The sequence below is a fragment of the Halichoerus grypus genome, chromosome 1, assembly GCF_964656455.1.
Source record: "Halichoerus grypus chromosome 1, mHalGry1.hap1.1, whole genome shotgun sequence".
NCBI classification, from domain to species: domain Eukaryota; kingdom Metazoa; phylum Chordata; class Mammalia; order Carnivora; family Phocidae; genus Halichoerus; species Halichoerus grypus.
In genome coordinates, this window is record NC_135712.1 from 65,872,017 (window position 1) to 65,896,120 (window position 24,104).

Consider the following 24,104-nt stretch of genomic DNA (forward strand, 5'->3'; position numbering starts at 1 on the left):
TTCTTTGCCTTCAGTTACTTTTAGAAGAGCAAAAAAGTTACCCATTTACCTGGAAATACTGATCTTCAATTCTTCCATGTGGATGGACATCTGCCTAAGTTGATCCTTTAGAACACTGCAGTTCTCCTCCTTCAGTCTAATTTCTTCTTCTTTGGTTTGAATAGCATCACTGAATTTCCTCTCCCATTTCTTGGCTTCATCTATCACCCTGTCTCGATCATCCTGGAGGGAAGACATGCTCTTCGTGAAAGCTGCAAGCTGGGCCACAGTACTGTCCAAGTTTTCCTGAAGTTGCTTAACTTCCTTGTCTTTCTTGTTCAAGGTAATCTGAATCTCTCCAAATGTCTCTTCCAAGTGGACTTTTTCTCTACGCAAAGCATCCAGTTTCTCTTGCATGTTCTTCTTCTCTTTCAGGTGTTTCTCTTCTACTTGCTCCAGTCTTCGCTCCAGATCTTCATCCTTTTGTTTCATTTGGCTCTTAACTGATTCTTTGTTTGACTGAAGTTCCTTTTTCAACTTGAGATTGTCTGCTAGGACCCTTGCTGCTTCACTCTGAGTGTCATCTAGCAGTACTTTGAAGCTAGCCAATTCTGCTTCTGCCCTCTTGCGGTGTTCAGTGGCTTGAGCCAGATTTTCTTTGGTTATTTCCAAATCTTTTTGAGACTCAGTCTGAACAAATTCTAGGGCCTTAACAGTTCTCTCCAGAGCACTAATTTTCTCTTGGTACCTGATGCAGTCCTTCTGCAGCTGCTTTATTTCTTGCTGTTTTTCTTTTAAGAGCTCCTGGAGTTCCTCTGCATGGCTTTTATTGCCAGGTCCCTTCTGAGCACCTTGTATTTTCTCCAAATATTCCTTTCGTATTTCTGACTCCACCTTAGTTTTCTCCTTAACTAACTGCTGCTTTTCTTCTTCCAATTCACTCACACACTTTTTAAGGTTCTGCATTTCAGATTCTAGTAGCTCATTTTTTATTTGGGCATCTGTAACATCCTGATAGTAATTTCCAATGCTTCCATTAAGTTCTGCTAATTGATTCATAAGCCTCTCTTCCAAATCATCTTTCTCTTCTTCTGCTGTCTCCTTTAGCTTGGTAACTCTGGCAAGTTCTTCTTGTATTTGCTGATTTGATAGGTTTATTTTGGTTATTTCTTCCTGAAGCATTTTTAGTTCACCATCCTTTGCTGATATTTGACTCAGTAAAGCACTTCTCTCATTTTCTAAAGTCTGGCTGAATTCCCTTTCTTTCTGCTTCTCTTCCTCTAACTCAGCAATTCTTTCTTTGAGCTGATCAATCTGCTGAAGGTAGTTATTAATTTCATCATGTGAGCTGACATTCTCACCTTCATCAGGCTTCTTGGCACTGTTCTCTGACAGAATGGATTCCGAATCTTCGGGCCTTGTGCTCATGTCCCGAGTATCCTGCTCATTAGACTCACCTGGGACAGACTGCGTTGCCCCTTCAATGATATCCCTTTGGTTATCATGTTTCTCAGAAGCCTCTAGGCTAGCTTGTTTGGACACATTACTTTCTACCTGATGCTTTAAATCTTGAACCTCTTCACTTAGAGAGTCCTTCTCAGTCATTAAAGCCTCAAACTCTTTAGAAAGGGTTTTATATTCTGTTTTGACCCTTTCTAGTTCCTCTTTCAAGCTGGAATTGGAAGAAAGAAGTGCTTCCATATCATCATTAGATGTACCTCCTCCAGAGTGTACCTCTGCTCTAAGCTGGTCATTCTCTTCTTCCAGTTCTAGGATTTTCTGCTGTTTAGATTTGGCAAATTTTCTCATCTTTTCTTTCATTTCCTCCATTTCCTGTTCAGCTTCCTGCAATTGCTTTTCTGCCTCTTTCTTGTTTGCTTCTGTGCTTCTTAACTTGCCATACAATTCTTGTTTCTCCTGCCTCACAGTTTCCACGACATGCTGAATCCTTTCTGCCTCATTACTGACATTCTCGTAGGATTGCAGAAGTATTTCATACTCTTTTTGTAACTCTTTGTGTTTCTCTTGCCACTCGGTGCTTTCTGCAATCTTAGAACATTTCAAAGATTCAATTTCCTTCACTAAATTTTCCTTGTCTTCAGTAAGATTCTCCAGAGCTAATTTCAGACTTTCACAAGAGCCATTGAGACTTTGATTTTCCATTAAAGATCTGTCCATTTCTGTAATGAGCTTGTCTCTTTCTTCCTGAAGAAGAGCTAACTTTCCTAAGAATATATCTTTTTCTTTATTTTGAGTAGAAACTTGGCTTTCCACATCTGCCAGAGACTTAGTGAGATGTTCAATGGTATCTCTGGCCAAAGACAACTCTTCTTGGAGACCTTTGTTTTCTTTTAGTGCTTCTTTTCGGGAAATAAGGGCAGCTTGCAGTTTCCTCTGTATTTGTTGCTTTGCTTTACTTTCTTCAGTCTCTTCTGGTTTTTGCTTCATTTCACAAAGTTCCACCTGTAACTGCTTTATCTTCTCATCATGTTCTTTGGCTTGCATTTCCAGCTGTGTATGCAGAGCCTTGATTAAATCCTCTTGTTCCATTATCTCTGTTTGTACTCTCATAAGGGCCTCTTCTTTCTCATTAAGCTGTCCAGAAAGGTATCTAACTTCTTCTTCCTTTTTGCCTATGAGTTTTTGCAGTTCATCTAGTTCAGGCTGCAATTCTCTTAGATGTTCTAATCTGGCAATTTCTAGCTGACTGCTTTCCAATTTCTGCCTCAGGCTTTCTGCATGGGCTTCAGCTTCATGGGATGCTGTCCTCAGACTTTGAATTTCCAAACCTTGTTTATTTATTTGCTCTTGTAACTGAAATACCTCTTCTGATTTTTTAGTAAGCTCACTTGTTGCAGAACTAACCTTCAATTCCAACTCCTCTTTCTCGGCCTCTATCTCTTTCAGCTGGGTCTTAATCTGGGCAACAGAAGTACTGCCCTGCAGAGCATCTGCATCTCTAGGATAAGAAGGCAAGTCAGACTCTGAAACAAGTTGAGCAGGTTGCTGCTCTGTGGTTTTGAATAAAGGCTCTTTTGAACTTAGAGTGGGAGAGCCTAGATCCTGCTGGTCAATGCCCAGGAGTTTTCTGTCTATAGACTCCTTTACCTGAATCTGGAGTTGTCTTAGCTGGTCTCCGATGTTCTCATTTTCCTTGCTCTGCTCATCAAACTGTTCTTGTAAGCGATTATAGTCATCCTTCTGGTGCTTTAGCTCCTCCCTAAGATGTCTTTCTTTCTCCTGTGCCTTCTGTAGAATCGCCTTTCGAGAGGTTAACACTTCCTGTAGCTTCTTTTGAAGTTGTTCCTTTTCTTTTTCTAGGTCCAGTATCTTTTCTTCCAGTTCTGGTTTCCAGTGTTCTCCACTACCTGCACTAGGTGGACTGATCGCCACTGTTTCTTTTACAGGCGTTGCTGAGTCTCCATCACCTACATCCTTGTTACCTGGGGTTAATTTTTGGATAACTGCTTGGTTTTCAGTGATTTCTGCTTGCAGCAAATCTATTTGGTTTGTTTTCTCTTGCAAGTTCTGATTCATCTGTTTGATCACAGCCTGTAACTGTTCTTCAGCTGCTACCTTTTCTTCTAAATCCTTCCTTATATGCTCTAATTCCACCTCTTTCTCAGATATTGTCTGTTTTAAAGAAATTTCTAATTCTTGACACTTAGCAGTCATACATTTTTCTGAGTCTTCTTTGCTTTCTTCATCTTCCTCCATTTCCCTCTTCTCACACTCATTGAGCGGGATCTCTTTCGTAGACTTATCTTTCACTTTGGCCAATTCCTCTTCTAATCTACTGACTTTCTGTAGAAGCTCCTTTCTGTTAATAAGAGCTGCCTGGAGCTTTCTCTTTCTCTGTTCACTTTCTTTCTTCACAAGGTCTAATTCATGCTTAAGCTCTTCTTTACTTAGGAGCCCTGCTGGGCTCAGCTCATCATAATTCTGTTTAAGGCCAGAAACAACTTCTTTATCTTCTTCCACCTGCTCTTTTTTTGCCTCTTCAGCTCTGGATAGTAAGTTCAGCTGTTCTTTAAGAGTTTTAATTTCAATCCCAAGAGAAAACTTCTCTTCATTAAGCTGGACCATTTTCTCAGTCATACTAAAGCTGATTTCTGTCACTTGCTGATCCTTCTCCAGGATGGTTTGTTGGAGGGTTTCCACATCTCTTTTTTTCTCTAATAAGAGTTGATCCATTTTTGCTATTTCAAGTTCCTTCTGTGAAAGAGTCTGGGAAAGTTCTTCCATTTTATTTGAGATATCCCTCACACGTTCTGCCTCTTCAAGCACTTCATTTTCCTTCTTCTGCAGCTGGCTTTGCAGGCTTTTTATCAGTGTACTCTGCTCAGAAAACTGAAGCTGTATATCATCCAGTTCATTCTGTAAAACTTCAATTTTCACATCTTTAGATTTGGCTTCTATGCTAAGACTGTGGATCTGTTCAGAAAGCAAGTTGTGATGAGTCGTTTGACTTTCATAATCAAGTCTTCTTTGCCTTTCTTCTTCTGCAAGGTTCACTTCCAGTTGTTGTACCTGAGCCCTCAGTTCTGTTACCACACTAAGTTCCTTCACTTGAGAAAGAAGCTGGTCTCTTTCTTCAGACAAAGCGGTGAATGCGCTGTTGGTGTTTTCAGCGTTTTTCCTAAACTCTTCAATCAACTGGGTTAGGCTGCTGATTTCCTTAGCTTTCTCATCTAAATTTTCCTCATAGATTTCTTCTGCTTTACGAAAGCTTATTTCAAGCTCCGAAATTTGCATTTTTAGCCTTTCCAATTCATCCTGGTGACACTGACAAATTCCTGGTACAGCAGAAGGGGGTTTATCAATATCATCCTGCTTGACTGATTTTAATTCCATTCCTGTGTCATTTAAAGATATTTCCTCAGATGTTCTATTCTGAAGTTTAGTACTCATCTGCTCTTCTTTTTCAACTGTTGGAAGACTGCTCTCTTCATGTGACATCGAGGGAAAATGTTGCCCTGTATCTTCAGGCAGTATTTTCATGCTAACTGTAGGTATTCCTTCACTCTCTGTCTGCTTCATTTCTTTCTGGTCAGGGACCTCAGGGTCCCCCTCAGCCTTTTTTCCCTGGAGCTGCAACTTAAGAAATGCAATCTCTTCTTGAGCTTCTTTCATTTCCAACAATAAAACTGACAGTTCTTTATGTTTCTGAAAAAATGTGTTGTCTAGGACATCTTGTCCACTCTCCTCGGCAGAAGAGCTGCTCCTATTGAGCCTCGTAATATCAACCATGCTGATCTATTTAAAAAAAAAAAAAAAAAAAAGGAAAAGCCTCAGTCAGGTGTCTTATAAGAAAGAGCCTACTAAAAACTCATATTTCATGCATTTTTCAAAACCTGCAACTTACTAGTCAAAACATCCTACCATAAAACTGCTAAATACTTTTAAAGTCAGTTTTTATTTCCCAAATTGGACCTCTGAGGGTACCCTGTCAATCATATAGGTCAAGCCACATTCATAAGACCTATGGTAACCTGGAACTCCTTTTCTGGATATCCCTTACTTGGGAAACTGTTTTCTTTGGATTAAAATTCCTAAGTGTTCTCTTAAGAACCACTTAAAAATAAAAAGGGAGGTGGGATGCATTAAATTTTGTTTCATCCCATACCAAAAAAGGAAGTTATAATTCTTTTTCCTAAACTATCCATTGAAATGGGAACTATTAGATAAGATAGCCATTACCAGGTAAGTAGATTATCAAACAAGTAGGTTAAGATAAATTGCCATGATCACATAATCAAAAAGGAGTTCTGCTGAGGCTTGGGTATGAAATTACAGACTTGCTTGACAAAATACTATTATTACAAAGGTAACTCTGTTAGACTGCTCAACCCATATACATTATTTCTATAATTGTCTTCCTGGGAAACAAAATCAGTGAGTCTCCTGATAAATTTCATTAGAATTTTACTAAATGAGTCTGGGGACAGTGTACACAAGAAAATCACTACCTTTGCCAACAGCACCATTTTTTTTTTCCCCAGAAAAAATTCCAATTTGATAGGAGAAAAAAAAAAAAGAAAGAAAAACCCACAGGACTGTCAAATAATGTAGTGGTCAAGCGTACAAGCTCTGCAGCCCAACTGCCTAAATTCACACCTTCGCTCTGCCATTTACTAGCAAAAGCTGGCACACAGCAAGTATTGAGTATTTGCTATTATGTTGATAACATTCTCAGCCACTGAACAAGAAAAAAATATTCATCATTTTAAAATTATTTATTTTAAGAAAGGTTATTTTTCATGAGCATTATTTTTAATCACTTAAAATTCTTTGCTCTCTGCATTATTTATACTCATATTTCTGGAGACTAAAACTGAACACAGTATTTAAGCACATAGAAAAAGTTCCTTTACAATTTCTTCATGTCACATTCCTATTTTATCCATCCCTATACACATTAAAGACCTGATATAGTCAAGGTATCACTTCTGCCAAAAGACTTCAATATAACTCCTTTCTTGTTCTCTCTCTCACCTTAAGTATACTTATTTCCTCTTTTTGTCATGCCACTTCACTCACTCTCCTCCTTCCCTAGGTCACATCCTCTGTTGCTCCCTACGATATCTACAGAATTCAACTTTTTGGCTCAAGTGAAAAATCAATGTTATCCACAATGAGAGAACGAGAACCAGAGAACTTTGCTTCTTCTAGCCACTCTCATTACTTTTTCTGTTAATACTAGTCTTCCCCTTTCAGTTGAGCTTACACATTCTATGAACCTTTTCTACTCACTTTCTCTTATCCCAAAGGATTATCTTAGGTACCCTTCCTTTTGCAATTTCTGTGTGTGTGTTTTTCCCCTTTCTTTTCCATTGTTCTCTGTTCATTTGTTCTCCCTTCTGGTATTGTTTTTCTTTTTCTTTTACCATCTTTCTTATCTGTTCCTCTTTTTTGATCTAAGTTATCTTGTTTTCACTAGACACTACTGCTAAGCATCTTAAAACATTAAGCACCTGCTTGCCCAAGATTCATTTTTACTCTTTGACTCTTATCCATACAATGCTACAACTTTCAAAAATTTAATTTCCTTTTGGGGCGCCTGGGTGGCTCAGTTGGTTAAGCCACTGCCTTCGGCTCAGGTCATGATCCTGGAGTCCCTGGATCGAGTCCCGCATCGGGCTCCCTGCTCGGCAGGGAGTCTGCTTCTCCCTCTGACCCTCCCCCCTCACATGTGCTCTCTCTCATTCTCTCTCTCTCAAATAAATAAATAAAATCTTTAAAAAAAAAAAATTTAATTTCCTTTTGCCAATTTTGTGAACAGAGCATCAGTAGTCCCATCAAAAGATACTGAATATAAGTGTAGTGGTTAATTTTATTGTCAAGTTGGCTAGGGCATGTACCCAGATACTTGGTCAAACATTATTCCAGATGCTTCTGTAAAGGTATTTTTTTAGGTTAGATTAACATTTAAATCAGTACACTTTGAGTAGATTACCCTCCATAAAATAAGTGGGCCTCATCCAATCAGCTGAAGGCATTAACCAAGAAAAAAAAAAAAAGACTGACCACCTCCAAACAGAGGGCATTCTGCCCGCAGGCTGCCTTCAGACTGTAACTCTTCCCTGGGTCTCCAGGCTGCTGGCCTACCTAACCTGTAGATTTTGGATTTGCCAGCTTCCACATTTGCATGAACCAATTCCCTTAAAATAAATCTCTCTCTACATATATACACACTCCCTATTTTGTTTCTCTGAAGAGCTCTAATATAATAAGCAGATACTTTTTTTTTTAGCAGATACTAAAGTTACATTATTCCTCAAGGCCATTTATGACTCTATCATGGACTTCTTGATTGGAAGAATAAAGCCAGTTAAGCACAATACAGCTAACAATAATCTTAAATCAACAAAATATTAAAGAACCACACATTTCTTATAGTAATTTTCAGGTTATAAAAAGCACCAATCTTCAAAAATTCCCTTTTTAATATAATCTGAAATGAACCTAGGCCAATTTAGTGGAGGGGAACTAGAGATTTTATCTAATCTCACTGAGAAACTTTTCTGAGATGGGAAAAGAATTTGAGATAAATAGTAACCCAGTATGAGAAATGGATTATCAAATCCCAAATAAATAGCTACTGTACTTGCATTTTGTTTCAGGACAAATTTAAAAACTCCAAATATTCAGAAATGAATGAGACTAAATGGGAAATAATAACCATTATGACTTTCTTAAATAGATCTCACTTTCTAGGTAATGTAATGCTCAGTCAACATTAGGAAACTGCAGAAATGTTTAGGTTTGAAGCTAACTCCTCTTGATCTAGTTCACATTCTGGTTACTTTTACGAACATTATCACTTACCTCACTGACTTCTCTATCTGCCTCTCCACTTCTATTCTGAGCCTCCAAGAGAGTAATCTGAGAAGATAGTTTTTCTGAAAGTCACAAAATAAATATCCTTAGATGATCTATGTAGAGTGTTTGAGAAAACAGCGGTATGATTGTGAGGCTACTGGAGATGCATGAAATCATCAAGGGGAAAGAAATAAAATAGTTTTGGGAAGATAAAAGATTTATATTATTAAAAAGAAGTGGCACAAGAAGATGAGCTAAAAGAATGGTGAAAGAAAAAAAGAATGGTGGTAGATGATAATAATTAATCTGAGTGAAGTATATAAATAGTGGAGGGCTTTAAAGAAGAAGGACGCCAGAGCATGTAACAAGTAGCAGCTATTTCTGTGGCATTATTTGGGACTCCTAGGGCAATAAATTTGCCTTGGTTTATCCATAACCTTACTGTGTTCATAATATACATCTTATATTAGGAGTGCCTAGGTGGCTCCATCGGTTAAGCGGCCAACTCTCGATTTCAGCTCAGGTCATGATCTCAGGGTCCCAGGATTGAGCCCTGCGTTGGGCTCTGTGCTCAGCAGGGAGTCTCCTTGAGGATTCTCTCTCCCTCTTCTTCTGCCCCTCCCCCTGCTCACGCATGCTCTCTACCTCTCTAAAGTAAATAAATCTTAAAAATATATTTATACATTTTACGTTAATATAGCACTTAAATGTCTTCAATGTTCTTTCACATATGTTCATAAAGACAGCAAATTTTTGCACTAGAACAGAGCTATGCATTCTCCTCAATGACCATCTAAGGAAACAAAGAATGACATGACCTACAGGTAGTTCAGAGAGAGCTGGGATCATAATCCAGTCTTCCAAGTTCTACCCCATGTTCTATTTTAATGCACATATATAAAAAGGGTAGTAGTATCTTCAAGGATAAAAATACTGATTATTAATATGCCCCCAAGAAGTTTATACTCTTTCTGAGAAGCTAAGACAGATATAGTAAAGGGAAAAAAAGCATACTTTGTACACTACATCTAGATGTCTTAATGTGACCTACATGGGCTCTCACGAGTTGACCCCACTTACTCTACAACCTCCTCTTGGGCACTGCCCCTTTTTTGTTCACTCTACTCCACAAAATACTGGTCTTACTTCTGTCTGCAAATATACCAAGTTTATTCAGACCTCATGGTTATTTGCCCTGCCTTTTTGCTCTGTTTGGAATGCTCTTTGCTCAGCCTGTTTGCATGGCCGTCCCCTTTTCATCATTCAGGTTTCAAGTTAACAGAGAGGCCTACCCTGACCACTCTAATGCTGCTTTCCTCTTCCCCCCAGGCATACCTGCATTTTCTTTTTATTTTTATCATAATACTTATCACTCTCTGAAATGTTCTTATTTATATACCTGTTTATGGCCTATCTTCCCCTCTAATATCCTCAGGGCAGTATCCGCAGCAACTAGATTACTGCCTGGCACATAGAATAGGTACCATAGAAATCTGCTAAATGAATGAATGACAATTCATGAAACAAATAAATTCAAGACAGTATATAATGCATTCAGATACCTCACAAGATTATTTGAGGAAGAGGTACCAGGGGTAGAAATGGAAGTACAAAAGGTGAGTTGAATAGAATATGATACATGAAGCAAAAATAACCTGAGACCAAACACAAAAACTAATACAGAAAATCTTAAGGCCAGTGATCCCTGCAGGATAAAGCAAAGAGAATGGAACTCGTGTAACAGCTCTAAACTGTAACGAGCTACATGACAGTGATAGGTATTGTTTGCAAAACTGCAAAGTAAGCATCATGGATAAGGTCTCAAAGAAGTGCTTCAAGTGGGTTGAATAATGAGCTGAATTTGTGGTGTTCTTTATGTATCAGCAATGGTGGGAACGGGCTAATAAAGATATATAATCCCCAGTATTTAGAGCTAAGGAGAACTGAAAAATGGTTAAGGTGGAAATACTGTCTTTAGAGTTTAAGAAATGGTACAAATTCATTCTCACTCTTAGAAGATAAAGCACAGTAGTCCAGTTTATCAAGGATAAAATAGATCATTAATGCACTATTAACTACATGTTACTAAAACCATCAAGGTTCTTGTGAAGTAAATGATAAATGGAAGGAAGTATTTACTTTTACTAACTATTCATACAGTCTACCAGAATAAAATGCTAACTTTAGTTCAATCCAACAAAACTTTATTTGGCAGCCACTATTTGCCAGGGACTATACTAGTTCTTGGTAAAAAGTAAAGCAAAGATGAAAAAGAAAAATTGTTCCTACACTTGAAAGGCTTATACTTTATCTCTGAAGATCTTATAGAATAAAATATAAACATAAACAGATGATTTTAATACAATGTTAAAGGAATGTAAGAATGTTATAGAGGCACAAAAATTTAACCCAACTGACAGGGATCAGGGTCAACTTCCTGAAAAAGATAATACCCTAGTTGAGGCCTGAAAGATGAGTAAGAATTAGCCTGGCTAAAGGGATAGGGTTCTAAGCAGTATACAACATGAGCAAAACCCAAAAATGTTTTCTACTTTTGGACTTTTATTTATACTGATCTGTGTTACCTCATCCCCCAAATTTATTACTAGGAATGTACTTTCTTTCTTCATTTTGCCTATTTAAAAATTCGTCATCTTATTAAGGTCCTATTCAAGCCATGCTCCTGAAGATTCCTTGACCACTCCAAAATAAATATAATACAGATATCCTGCAGCATTTATAGCCCATAATGCAAAATGTTATACTTACATAAACACTGGTATGGTGCTTTAATTGTTTATTGTGTATTAATCCTATCTTTAATAACTACCAGCTGTGCTAAGATCTTTATTGTCATAGAATCAGAAAATCTACATGTTATATATGTAAGTGATAAAAGTAGAGGCACATGTAGGTTAAAAAGAGAGAATTATGGTTTTCATTTATACATACCATTCTCAGCTTTCAGCTCTTCCAGTTCTATAGAACTAAGGAGCAAAGCTCTCTTTTCATTCTCTAGTTCTACCACTTGCTTCTGCAAAAAGGCAATATTCTCCTCAGTGACTGCCTAAATTGTAGAAAGACAACAAATTAATGATTCTCAGTGAAAACTTTGACACTAATGCCCAGAGAGGCTCTGGCATTTTTGTCTTCTACAAGTTCTCTAGCATGAAAATACTTTAAAAATGGCATCTACTTATCTGCATCTTTAAAATAATGCTTTTTATCCTTAGATAAAAAATCTTTCACACACACTTCTAGTTCATTGGCTTTCAAATTTAAAAATGGACGCTGGATTACAAAGACAGAAATCTCAAGTCTATTGCATAAGAAAAAAGATTTTCAGGTCCATAAGTAATATTACAAAGTTTGATTAATGCCACTTGATAATAAGGTCACTCTTGTATAGGAGACTAAACATGAACAGAGATTCCCATAGAAGGACAGGAACAAAAGTTAACATGTAACCTTTAAAAAAGGAAGAAGAGCCATAACTGTTTTTGTTTTTTTTCAAGGATAATAAAAATTATCTTGTGCTTCATTTATGCATCCATATTGGTTTGGTTTTCCTAGTGAGGCATACATCTAATTATGACACATCCTTAACTGTATGTCATTTTATATGTTTTTCTTCTCCAAGGGGATTAATTTATACAATTCTTCATAAAAGTGCAAAATTTTTGAGCCCTGAAGGTCTGTATAGCTCACTCAGTCCTAAATCTTCATTTGATGTTTAAAGAAATGGCAAGAGATGAGTTTAAGGATTCTATGACTTTTATCCTGAGGGAAGTTCCCAGTTTGCATTACACAGAGCAAGTAAAACACTGACAGAAAAGCTACAGAATGAGAACTTGGAAAATGAGAAGACAGACTTTGGGAGAACCACAGCTGCCAGACTATGAGAAGCAAAATCAAAGAAAGGAGAAAAAATTCAGCAAGAGGGAGCCCTAAATTCTATGTATAAACTTAGCCCAATCTCTGGCTGAAGAATGAACTATGCATTTGCAGGGCTGACTCAAAACAGAAGAGCTAAGGCAAAAATAACTGAGTTTTGAATGCTGCCTATCACAGGCCAGAGTTTGTGGTTTGAATCTAAATAACTGGCTTTTAAAAAGTAATCAAAACTCTTCAGAGTTTTAGAAAGAAGAGAATCTTATGAGCAAAACATTCACAATATTCAGGTTACAATACAAAATCACTCATCACACAAAGAAACAAGGAAATGTCACCTATTCTCAAGAGAAAACATAATCAACAAACACCAAGCACAAAATGATGCAGATTTTAGAAGTAGAAAAAAAGAATTTTAAAGAAGCTATTATAAGTATGCTCAGGACATAAAGGAAAATATGCTCATAAGACAGGAAAGAAAAGATAGGAAATCTTAGTAGTACAAAGAAACTGCAAAATAATGAACTACCCAGAAATTCTAGAACTAAAAAACAGGATGCCTGAAATGAAATACTCAATGGGTAGGCTTAATAGTAAAATCTAGATGAAAGAAGAAAGTCTTGGTGAACCTGAAGAGAGATCAACAGAAATTATCCAATCTGAAATTTAAAAAAAAAAGAAAAAGTGAACAGAGCCTCAGGAACTTGTGAGAAAATAAAAGGTTCAATATATTTGTAATTGGAGTACCACAGGAGAGCAAGGACATAATGGAGAGAAAAAAATTATTTGAAGAAATAATAACAAAAATTTTCCCAAACATAAGTTTATACATATAAGAAATTCAACAAAATCTAGGTGAGAAAATTACAAAGAAAACCACAACTAAGTATTCACAAAGATAAGGAGAAAAGTTTTAAAATCATCCAAGAAAAAAAACAATACTTTACATGGAGGGGAACAATAATTTGAATAATTTCACCAATTGTTGGGAGAAAAATGTAGGCCAGGAAATAGTAAAACAGAATCTTTAAAGTCCTGAATTCTGTCCATCCAGAATTATATATCCTGTACAAAATATCATTCAGGAATAAAAGCAAAATAAAGACATTTTTAGATAAGAGAAAACTAAGAGAATTTTTTTACCAATAGACCTGCACTACAAAGATACCACAGGACATTCTAGAGGCCAAAGGAAAATGGTATCAGATGGAAATCTGATATCAGATAGGAAAGTGCATCACAAATAGTAAACATATGGGTAAGTATAAAAGTCAATATTTTCCTTTTAATTTCTTTCAAATACATATGACTGTTTAAAATATAAATGTTAAAATTGTGTTATGGGATTTCTAACTTTCATTAATATAATACATACAGCACCTACAGCATAAAGAATAGGGAAAGGATTTATGATGACAAGGTCTCTACATTTTAGGTGAAGTTGTAAAGTAATTACTCTAAGAAGACTGAAAAGTTAAAGATGTATATCATACTTCCTAGAGCAACCACTTAAAAGTATTTTTGTAAAAAGATATAGCTAAAAATCCAATAGAGGACTTTTGTTTCTGCCAAACATAGAGTAAAATGGAACAGACTTATCCTTCCAGCTGAAACAACCACAAAAAAAAAAAAAAAAGATAAAATAATGAAACAATAATTTTCAAAATACTAGGGATCAGGCAACTAAGAAGAGTGAACCCTAAGAGGTGGGAAAGAATGAGGTGAGCCTACACCTGACCAAGCTTAATGCATTAAGCCAATTTCCAGGCTGTGACCCAAGAAGGGAAAACCTAAGCAGAGCCTAGTGGAATCCTTGAGTTGAGGAGGGAAATCAAGGTAAGTGAAGTTCAGAACAGAGCACCAGACAGGAGAGAGCTGCATACAGAAAAAACCCTGGAGATCTGCAGAGGGTCCACAACAAGTATTTGGTGGGGTACAGAGCAGGACATGAATGTGAGGAAATCATCCAACGCTATCAGAACTATCCAAAACTATCTGAAGAGATTAGAAAACAATACTTGGTGCTTGCACAGAGCCTGGAGGAGTGCTTGCTCCCACAGCCAAATGTGGAAAACTTAGACTTCACAAGGTATCGAGTAGAATATTCAGTGAGGTCTTGCCTCAGTAGCAAGGAATGACTGAGTACTAATGGAGACCTGCCTAATAAATCAAAGAAGCAAGACCCAAAAGGATCAAATTTTTTCAAGTAACTTAACTGCATCCCATTAAAATATTTATGTGAATACAAATATACCCAGTACCCATAGTGTCTGGCAACCAATCAAATATTATTAGGAATGCACAGAAGCAGGAAAATATAAGCCACAATGAAGAGAATAAGCAACTGAAACTGACCCAGGATTGACATAGATGTTAGAAGTAAAAGATAAGGACTTTACAGACAAGGAAAGATAAATACCATATGATTTCACTTCTAGGTGGCATTTAAAAAACAAACAAAAAGCAGAAACAGACCCATAAATACAGAGAACAAAATGATAGTTGCCAGAGGGGTGGGGGGGACAAAATGGGTGAAGGGGAGTGGGAGGTACTGGCTTCCCAGTTATGGAATGAATAAGTTACAGGGATGAAAGGCACAGCATAGGGAATACAGTCCATGGTACTATAATAGCATTGTATGGTGAGCATTGCATAATGTACAGAACTGTTGAATCACTATGTTGTACACTTGAAACTAATGTAACACTGTGTGTCAACTATATTTCCAATAAAAAAAAGATAAGGCTGGGGCGCCTGGGTGGCTCAGTCAGTTAAACATCTGACTCTTGATGTCAGCTCTGGTCTTGATCTGAGGGTTGCGAATTCAAGCCCCGCACTGGGCTCCATGGAGCCTAGTTTAAATAAATAAATAAATAAATAAATAAATAAATAAATAAATAAATAAATAAGGGCATTAAAAAAGTTTTAGCTGCATTCTGTATATGCAAAAAGATCAAATAAAACCATAGAATATATATTTTAAAAGCCCAAGCAAACTTCTAGAAAAGAAAATTACAATGTTTCAGATAAATAAAACATGAGATGGAATTAACAACAAATTGGACATTAAGGAAGAAAAGATTAGTGAACTTGAAGACATGAACTAAAATAAAAGAAAAAAAATCCAAAACCATTAAAAGAGCATCAGTGGGTTCTAGAAAAACTTCAAGTAATCTAATATAGGTGTGAATGGATTCCCCAAAGGAGGGGAGAGAATCAGAAAACATTATTTGACTAGTTAATGGTGGAAAATTTTCCAAACTGATGAAAACTATAAACACAAAGATTCAAAAGGCTTCATGAACTCCAAGCACAAGAAACATGAAGAAAACTACACTAAGGTACAGCCTAATCCAAGTATTCAAAACCAGTTATAAAACCCTAAAAGCAGCCAGGAAAAAAAAAAAAGGCAAGGATAATAGCAAATTTCTTGTCAAAAAAAAAAAAATGCAAGAAAAAAGACTGCAGGGTAACAGCCTTGAAGCACTGAAAGAAAAAAAAACTATCAATGTAGAATTCTGTAGTTAGCAAAAATATCTTTCAACAACAATGGAGAGATAAAGATGTCTTCAGACATATAAGAGCTTTAAGAAATCACCAGTGGACCTGCACAATCATGCACATGTACACACATGCACACACACACACAGGCAAGTTAAAGGAAGTCCTTCAGGCAGAGAGAAAACAATACCAGATGGGAATATGAAACTACACGAGAGTTCACCAACTTTGAGGCCTTCTACCTATTTTTGGAAATAAAGTTTTACTGGAAGTCAGTCACAACCATTTGTTTGCCTTTGTTCTATGTCTGCTCTTGCTTTATAATGGCAGCTGAAGAGCTGCAAAAAAGACCATATGGCTCACAAGCCTAAAATATTCACTATTTGACCCTTTTCAGAAACAGACTGCCAATCCCTGATCTACCCTAAAGAATAAAAAGTACCAGAAATGGTAACTGCAGTGATAGTTAAATATTTTATTATTCAACTGTCTTTAAAAAATAATTGAATAAATAACCATTTACATAACAATTTGTTTATATATGTTATATTTTTGCATTTTTTGTTTATAATATATATGTGAGTAAAACAATAATAACATAAATCCCAGAAGTGAAGAAATGCAAGTATGTGAGTATAAAGTTCTTATTCTATACAGGAAGCAGCATAATACTATGTGAAGGTAAACTATGATAAAGATAGAGACTATAATCCATAATGTGGCCACTAGAATAACAAAACAAAGAATTATAGCTAATAACCTGTAAGAAGAGAAAAACAAAACCATAAAAAGTACTCAACCTAGTTTTTTAAAGGAAGAGAAAGTAAAAAAAAAAAAAAAAAAGATAAGAAAACAATTGGTAAAATAGAAAACAAATAGCAAGGAGAGAGACTTTTGAAATTATATCAGTAACATTCATGTAAATGGGTCTGAACACTCCAGTTTACAAGGCAGAGACTGACATACTGGATAAGAAGGAGGCTCAAATTCTGTGCTGCATACAAGCAATGCACTTTAAATACAAAGATACAAATAGGTTAAAAGTAACAAAATGAAAAAAAGATATATCTTTTGACACCAGTATAAAGAAAAGCCAGGTGCCTGGTTGGCTCAGTCAGCTTCTCCCTTTGCCCCTTGCCCTGCTTGTGCGCTCTCTAGCTCTCACTCTCGCTCTCAATTAAACAAATAAAATCTTTAAAAAAAAAAAGTCCAGTAGCTATATTAATATCAAACAAAAGGACATTTCAAAGCAAAGAATGTCACAAATGTCACCAGGGATAAAGAAGGTCATTTCATAATGATAAATGGGTCACTTAATTAAGACCTAAAAATCCTAAATGTTTAAGCCCATAGTAACACAGCTTGAAAATACATGATGTAAAACCTGATAGAACAAGGAGAAATAGATAAATCCACAACTATAATCTGAGATCTTAATACTCCAGTCAATAATTGAGAGAACAAGCAGAAAAGCAACAAGAATATAGTATACTTGAATAATACTATCAACCAACCTTACATGATAGACATTTATAGAACACTCCAGTCAATAACAGCAAACTATACATTATTTTCAAGTACACATGGAACATTTGACAAAATAGACAATATTCTGGGCCATAAAAGTCTAAATCAATTCTAAAAGATTCAAGTTATACAAAGTATGTTCTGACCATAATAGAATTAAAATAAAAATCAGAAATAGAAAGAGCTCTGAGCACATCATCCCCAAATATCTGGAAACTAAATAACCCGAGGCAGAGAAGAAATCAAATAGGAAATTAGTATTTTGAACTAAGTGAAAATGAAAACACAACAGAATTTGTGGGATATGCTAAAGCAGATTGTAGGGAGAAATTTATAGTACAAAACACCTATGTTAGAAGTACAAAAGTTCTCAAACCAGTGGCCTCAGCCTCTACCTTAAGAAGCTAAGAAAAGAGGAAATCAAATCCAAAGTAAACAAAAGAAAGGACATAATAAAGATTAAGTAGATATCAATAAAATAGAAAACAGAAAACAAAAGAGAATCAATGAAACAAAAGCTGATTTTCTGAGATCAGTAAAGTTAGTAAACCTTTGAGCAGTCTAACCTGTATAAAAAAGAAAACACAAATTACAAATATCAGGAATAAAAGAGCTGACATCACTATAGTTCTACAGATATCAAAAGGGATAATTAGGGACTATTGTGAACAGCTTTAGTCCTATAAATTTGACACTTTAGATGAAATGGACAAATTCCCTAAAAGATATAAAACCCCAAAGTTCAGTAAAAAAGAAACAGATAACCTGAATAGCCATATAACTACAAATGGAATTAGTAGAGAAAAATGCACCCACAAAGGTAACTCCAGGACTAGATGGCTTCATTGGTGTATTTCCACAAAGCATTTAAGGAAAATATAATACCCAGTCTACACAAAATCTTCCCCCAAAAAACTGAAGAGGAAGGAATACTTCCCAATTCATTCTAAAAGGCCAGCATTACTCATACTGCAAAACCAGATAAAGAAATTACAAAAAACACAACGGACAAACATTCCTCATGCACACGACGCAAAGCTTTAAAACAAAATTTTAACAAATGTAATTCAACAAAATAGAAGGATAATATATCATTACCAAGCGAGGCTTACCCCTGGAACTCTCATACACTGATGGTGGGAATGGAAAATGGTACAAACCACTTTGCAAACAGTCTGGCAGTATCTTAAAACCTCCCAAATACCTACATGACCCGGGCATTCCACTGCGAGATATTTACTGAGAGTAAAGAGAGCATAGGTCTCTACTACAAAAATTTTTGTAAAAGAATATTCACAGAAGCTTTATTTATAATAGCCAAAAACTGTCAACAATCCAAATAAACCTTGACCCTTACCTTACACCACACACAAAAATTTATGTGAGGTTCAGAGACTTAACTGGGAAAGTTAAAACCATAAAGCTTGTGGAAGAACATAAGAGAAAATTCTTCATGACTTGGCATTAAGCAAAGGTTTCATAGTTAGGAGACAGAAAATGATATCCATAAAAAAAGTGATAAATGATAGATTTCATCAAAATTATAAAATGTCTGCTAATTAAAAGACATCATGAAGAACATGAATAGGAGGGAAGCTATAGTATGGGAGAAAACAGTCACCAAAAAGATCTGAAAATAAATTGGCATTCAGAATATATGAAGAATCCCTACTACTTGGTAATAAAAAGACAAAGAACTTGATTTTTTAAGTGGAGGAATGACTTGAAAAGACACTCCATCAAAAGAAGATATATACAAATGGCCAAGAATCTCAAGAAAAAATGTCTAACATCATTTGTCATCAGGGAAATGAAAATTAAAACTATGAGATACAATGGCTAAAATTTTTTAAACTGACAATATCAAATCTTGGAGAAGATGTGGAACAATTATAATTCTCATATATCTTAGGTGGGAATATAAAATAATATGACTTTGGGAAATGATCTGGCCGTTTCTTATAAGGCTAAATACATATTCTATGGCCCAGCAATTCCTCAACTAGTATTTACTGAAAACAAATGAAAACATATGTCCACACAAATACTTGTACAAGTATGTTTATAGCAGCTTAATTCATAATGGCCAAAACATGAAAAAGCCCAGGTATTCATCAACAGGAAATTACAGCACAATAATGCAAAAGGAAAATGCAGTATATTCACAAAATGGAGTACTTCTCAGCAATATAGAAGAGTATATTATGATATATGAAACAATCTGGATGAAACTCAAAACATGCTGAGTGTAAGAAGCTTTACACAAAAAAGCATATATATTTCATGATTACATTTACATGATGTTGTAAAACAGGCAAAATTAATCTATGGTGAAAAAAACAGAACACTGGTCAGCCCTAGAAGGTTGGGATGTGATTGGCTGTGAAAGGATATGAGGATACTTTGTAGGGTGATAGTGATATATCTTGACAGGGATTTGAGTAACACAGGTGTATGCATTTGACAAAACTCAATGACTGGTACACTTAATATTTATACATTTCATGTTCTGTAAAACTTATTACTACAAAGAAAAAGAACTATTAATAAATATTAAAATTTAGTCAATGATATGCATGATGAAAAAGGTACTCATGTCTACAACTTGCTGTGAAACACATAAAAAATTAAGATGAATTGGTGGATGGATAAATGGATATTTGATAAAGCAAATATAGTAAAATGTTGACAGAATCTAGATGGTGGGTATATAGGTGTTCAGTAACAAATTCTTTCAACTTTTTTGCAATTACTGAAAAATGTTCTTAAACATTGGAGAAAAAAGTTGTGATTTTGAGAACAGAAGAGATTAGAAAGCCTACATTCTAGAAACCAGGAAGCAAAAATTTTTATCAGTGCACAGTACTACCCAGGGACCATGGAACTCTGCTGGTCATAATGTCTGTCAGTTTGGAAGGGTATAATCTTATAATGGAGATGAATAAATCCAGTTATCACAGCTTGACACTAGCCAATTAAGATCATCAAACTAACTCTCCTTGTTCTGATAATCATGCTCTATAAGCAGCCTTCTGGTGATTATAATATAGGTTCCCATAGAGATTTTTAGAGAAGGCAAAGAGAATATACTGGCCAAACAACAGCTAATTGGTAATTAAAGTTTTTACTGTTAATTAATTAATGGGAGGATTATGATTTCTAGAATAGACTTTTAAGTCTGGTTACACTGAATTATGTGCATTAAAGCTGATCAAATTTCAGTCTACCAAAAACAAAATTGACTTCTCAGCTGAGAAAACTGATTACAAAATCAAAAACAATGATTTATTTTCAATACAGAATTTTAAGACCTTAGAATCAGAAAGGTTCCTGAGATCATGGTGTTTGTTATCTATTATTTTCTCATTAATCATTGTTGAGACACTAAATTAATGTTTTTCATCATTCCTTTCAAATGGAATCAACTCCAAAAAAGCATCTTATCAGGCAGAAAAGACTTATATTATTTTCTGGATAAAAAACAGCTTATATTACTTTCTGGACCATTAGAGCACCCAAGTATGATACAGCAAAGACAAACACCATATTCATTAGAAGTATACACTTAATTACCTGTGTATCCTCAGTATCTGGGAGAGAAGTCTGAGATGCTGTTTCATGTTTTTGCAAGGTTGGTCTGCTTAGAAATTGGCTAATTTCTTTGGATTTTTGCTGGAGTTGATCTAAGGAAAAGAAAGTAAGTAAAGAGAAATGATCTCTGCTGCAAGTCTGAAACTTGGTAAGCTATTACCTTCTAGAGATACACCACATGCTATTCACTCTAGGTCAGTTATCTTAATTAAAACTATGATACCAGTGACAACATGTTTGTAACTGTTTAAATGCTCTGAAGGACCAAAGGGCATCTCAGTAAACCACTTCCTTAAAAGGTAAAATAAAATGGGCTTAGAATTTTTCACAAAGTCATTTTTCCTTTCCCCCTTGAAAATGCCTTTAGTATTTTTAAATTTTATTTTCTTCACTCTTCACTGAAGCATTATGAATCCCACTGAGATAAGATAGCACAACTCTAAACATGTACATAGTCCAGTTAAGAGGAGAGTGTGCTCATGTAACACACTGTTTCCATGTAATACCCCTGGAGGCTTTCTGGTTAATGTTCAGTTCCTCTGTAGAGATCTTAAACTTAAGTCTTTCTAAAATCTTTCCTTTAAATATTCTATTAGAATTAAATTAAATTAGAGGCGTGTATTACTTTATTTTTTAAGATTTATTTATTTATTTGAGAGAGAGAGAGAGAGCGCAAGAGAGAAAGTGTGTGCACTCTGGTGGGGGAGGGGCAGAGGGAAAGAAGAGAGAAAATCCCAAGCGGTTTCCACACTAAGCATGGAGCCCAATGTGGGACTCGATCCCACAACCCATGAGATCAGAACCTGAGTCGAAACCAAGAATTAGATGCTTAACCAATTGAGCAACCCAGGTGCCCCTGTATTACTTTAATAATAACACTTTTTTAAAAAATAAGTTTTCACTAAACCTTCTTACAGGATAAAAGTTTTCCTTAGAAAGAGCTTATCACCTATAAGAAAAGTATTCAGATCCATCTTTAGAAGTAAGGATGACGCCATGCAATTCAGTCTCCCTACCTATGCACCGAGATCTAGCCTGAGTTTTCCATTTTTATATTTTTTTAAATTAATTTTGTTTTATTATGTTAGTCACCATACATCATTAGTTTTTGATGTAGTGTTCCATGATTCTTTGTTTGCGTATAACACCCAGTGCTCCATGCAATACGTGCCCTCTTTAATACCCAACACCAGGCTAACCCATCCCCCCACCCCCTCCCCTCTAAAACCCTCAGTTTGTTTCTCAGAGTCCATAGTCTCTCATGGTTCGTCTCCCCCTCCGATTTCCCCCCTTCATTTTTCCCTTCCTACTATCTTCTTTTTTTCTTTTTTTTTTTAAACATATAATGTATTATTTGTTTCAGAGGTCTGTGATTCATCAGTGTTACACAATTCACAGCGCTCACCATAGCACATACCCTCCCCAATGTCCATCACCCAGCCACCCCATCCCTCCCACCCTGCACCATTCCAGCAACCCTATTTGTTTCCTGAGATTAAGAATTCCTCATATCAGTGAGATCATATGATACTTGTCTTTCTCTGATTGACTTATTTTGCTTAGCAGAATACTCTCTAGTTCCATCCATGTCACTGCAAATTAGCCTGAGTTTTCCAAAAATTAATTCAAATCCTATTCATTTCAGTCACTGAACCCTTCAGACGGAAGTCATGTTTCACAGAGCATTCTTTTTAATATATGACACATCACTATCAATAGTTTTTATTACCGTGATGATAATTATAATATTAAGCCAGTTTATAACTTCAGCCAGAGACAGGAGAAATGACAACGAATTCAGAAGAGATGAATTCTTAATTCTTCTACTGATTCAATTGATTTGAGCAAATCATGTCATTAACAGATCCCAGAAATTTGGAAATAGGAGCTACTCAGGTGCTAGACAACAGGACTTGAAAGGCAATCAAATACTGACCTTTCAGTTGCTGAATGGCCTGGGCTGAATGAACTGCCTGTTCACTCTTATCTTGGATAAGCTTTGAATTTTCCTCCTTTAGAGCATCACAGGCAGAGTGTAGTTCTTGCTCAGTCTTTTGAAGACTCAAAATGTGAGAGATCTTCTCTTCCATTTCTGCTTTGTGCTTCTGTTCCAAAGCACTGTACCGGGACTGTAGTTCAGCCTGAGCTTGACCTGCTTGCTCAAGCTGTTCCAGAAGATGATGCATTTCTTCCTGCAGGTTATGGAAGGATAATTTTCTCTCTGCCACCTCAAGTTGCATCTTTTCCATCAGAATCTTGGACTCTTGTCTTTCTGTTTCCACAGTGTTCCTTAAAGTATGATGCTCAGCTTCCATCTGCTGTAACTGCTGAGAGAGCATCTAAGAAAAAAAGGCAAAGCCTCATAAGCCATAAATTCATTCTTTCATTTCAATACGCATAGTGAAATGCCTCTTCTAGATGAAGCATGGGGCTAGACACTCAGGACCTAACCTACAATTTCATAAGACCCTGTTTTCGCTTCTTGATACTTCTAACAATTTATACTCATACACATTTACTTGTGCCATTATCTCTTACTTTCTGTCTCTCCCATTACAAAATAAGTTCAATAAGGGAAGGGACTTTGTTTTATCATCATTGTTCTCCAGCACCTAGCACAGTACATGTCATATTGAGTACCTGGTGCTCACTACATACTGAATGAATGAATGGAGTCCCTGCCCTCATGGAACTCAGAGTTCAGTGGGACAGTCACATTTAACCAGATAATTATAATACAAAAACGGTAGAGGCCATGAGAGAGATACTTAAAAGGTATTAACAGGAGCAGAGAAGAAGGGAAATTCGCCAAAAGTCACATAGCTGTAACTATTTATATAGTAACTATCTAGTAAGAGGCACAACTGAGATTTGAACCCAACTATGTGATGACAGTGAGAGAGGGGGCTTGGGATCAGGATATAGGTTTTATTAGGATGGAAGATACGGGAAAATGCTTCTATGCAAGAAAGTCCTCCCCAAGGAGAGTTGAAAATTTAGAAGGAGATGACGGACTTCCTCCAGCAGCATGCAGCACCCAGATGAACAAGCAGAGAATGTGGACTGTAGCACTGATTCCACATTAGTACTTGGCTCCTTGGATGTGGTAAGATAAGGACACGGGGAATCCAAGGGCTGATAAAAGAATAGTCCAAATGGTCAAACATGGGGCAATAGCACACGGGGAAAGGAGAAAGCCCAAGAAGGAACTAACATACCAGAGGAACAAAGTGAAAGGATTGAGGGATCTCAATGAGAATGAAGGTCAGGACAGTCTGAGAAAGGGAATAACA

The 24,104-nt window shown here is 36.1% G+C and overlaps 1 protein-coding gene across 4 annotated transcripts in view; it reads right to left on the minus strand.

Annotated features, from left to right (window-relative positions):
• Nucleotides 1–24,104, minus strand: part of GOLGB1 (golgin B1) — a 99,696-nt gene that overhangs the window by 32,924 nt on the left and 42,668 nt on the right. For all 4 annotated transcript variants that reach the window (XM_036093704.2, XM_078066530.1, XM_036093703.2 and 1 more), the window contains 5 exons: nt 22,748–23,150; nt 20,794–20,903; nt 11,254–11,368; nt 8,308–8,381; nt 50–5,235 (listed from right to left, as the gene is read on the minus strand). In XM_036093704.2, coding sequence (XP_035949597.1) covers nt 50–5,235; nt 8,308–8,381; nt 11,254–11,368; nt 20,794–20,903; nt 22,748–23,150 — 5,888 coding nt within the window. The remainder of the gene's footprint in view (nt 1–49; nt 5,236–8,307; nt 8,382–11,253; nt 11,369–20,793; nt 20,904–22,747; nt 23,151–24,104) is intronic.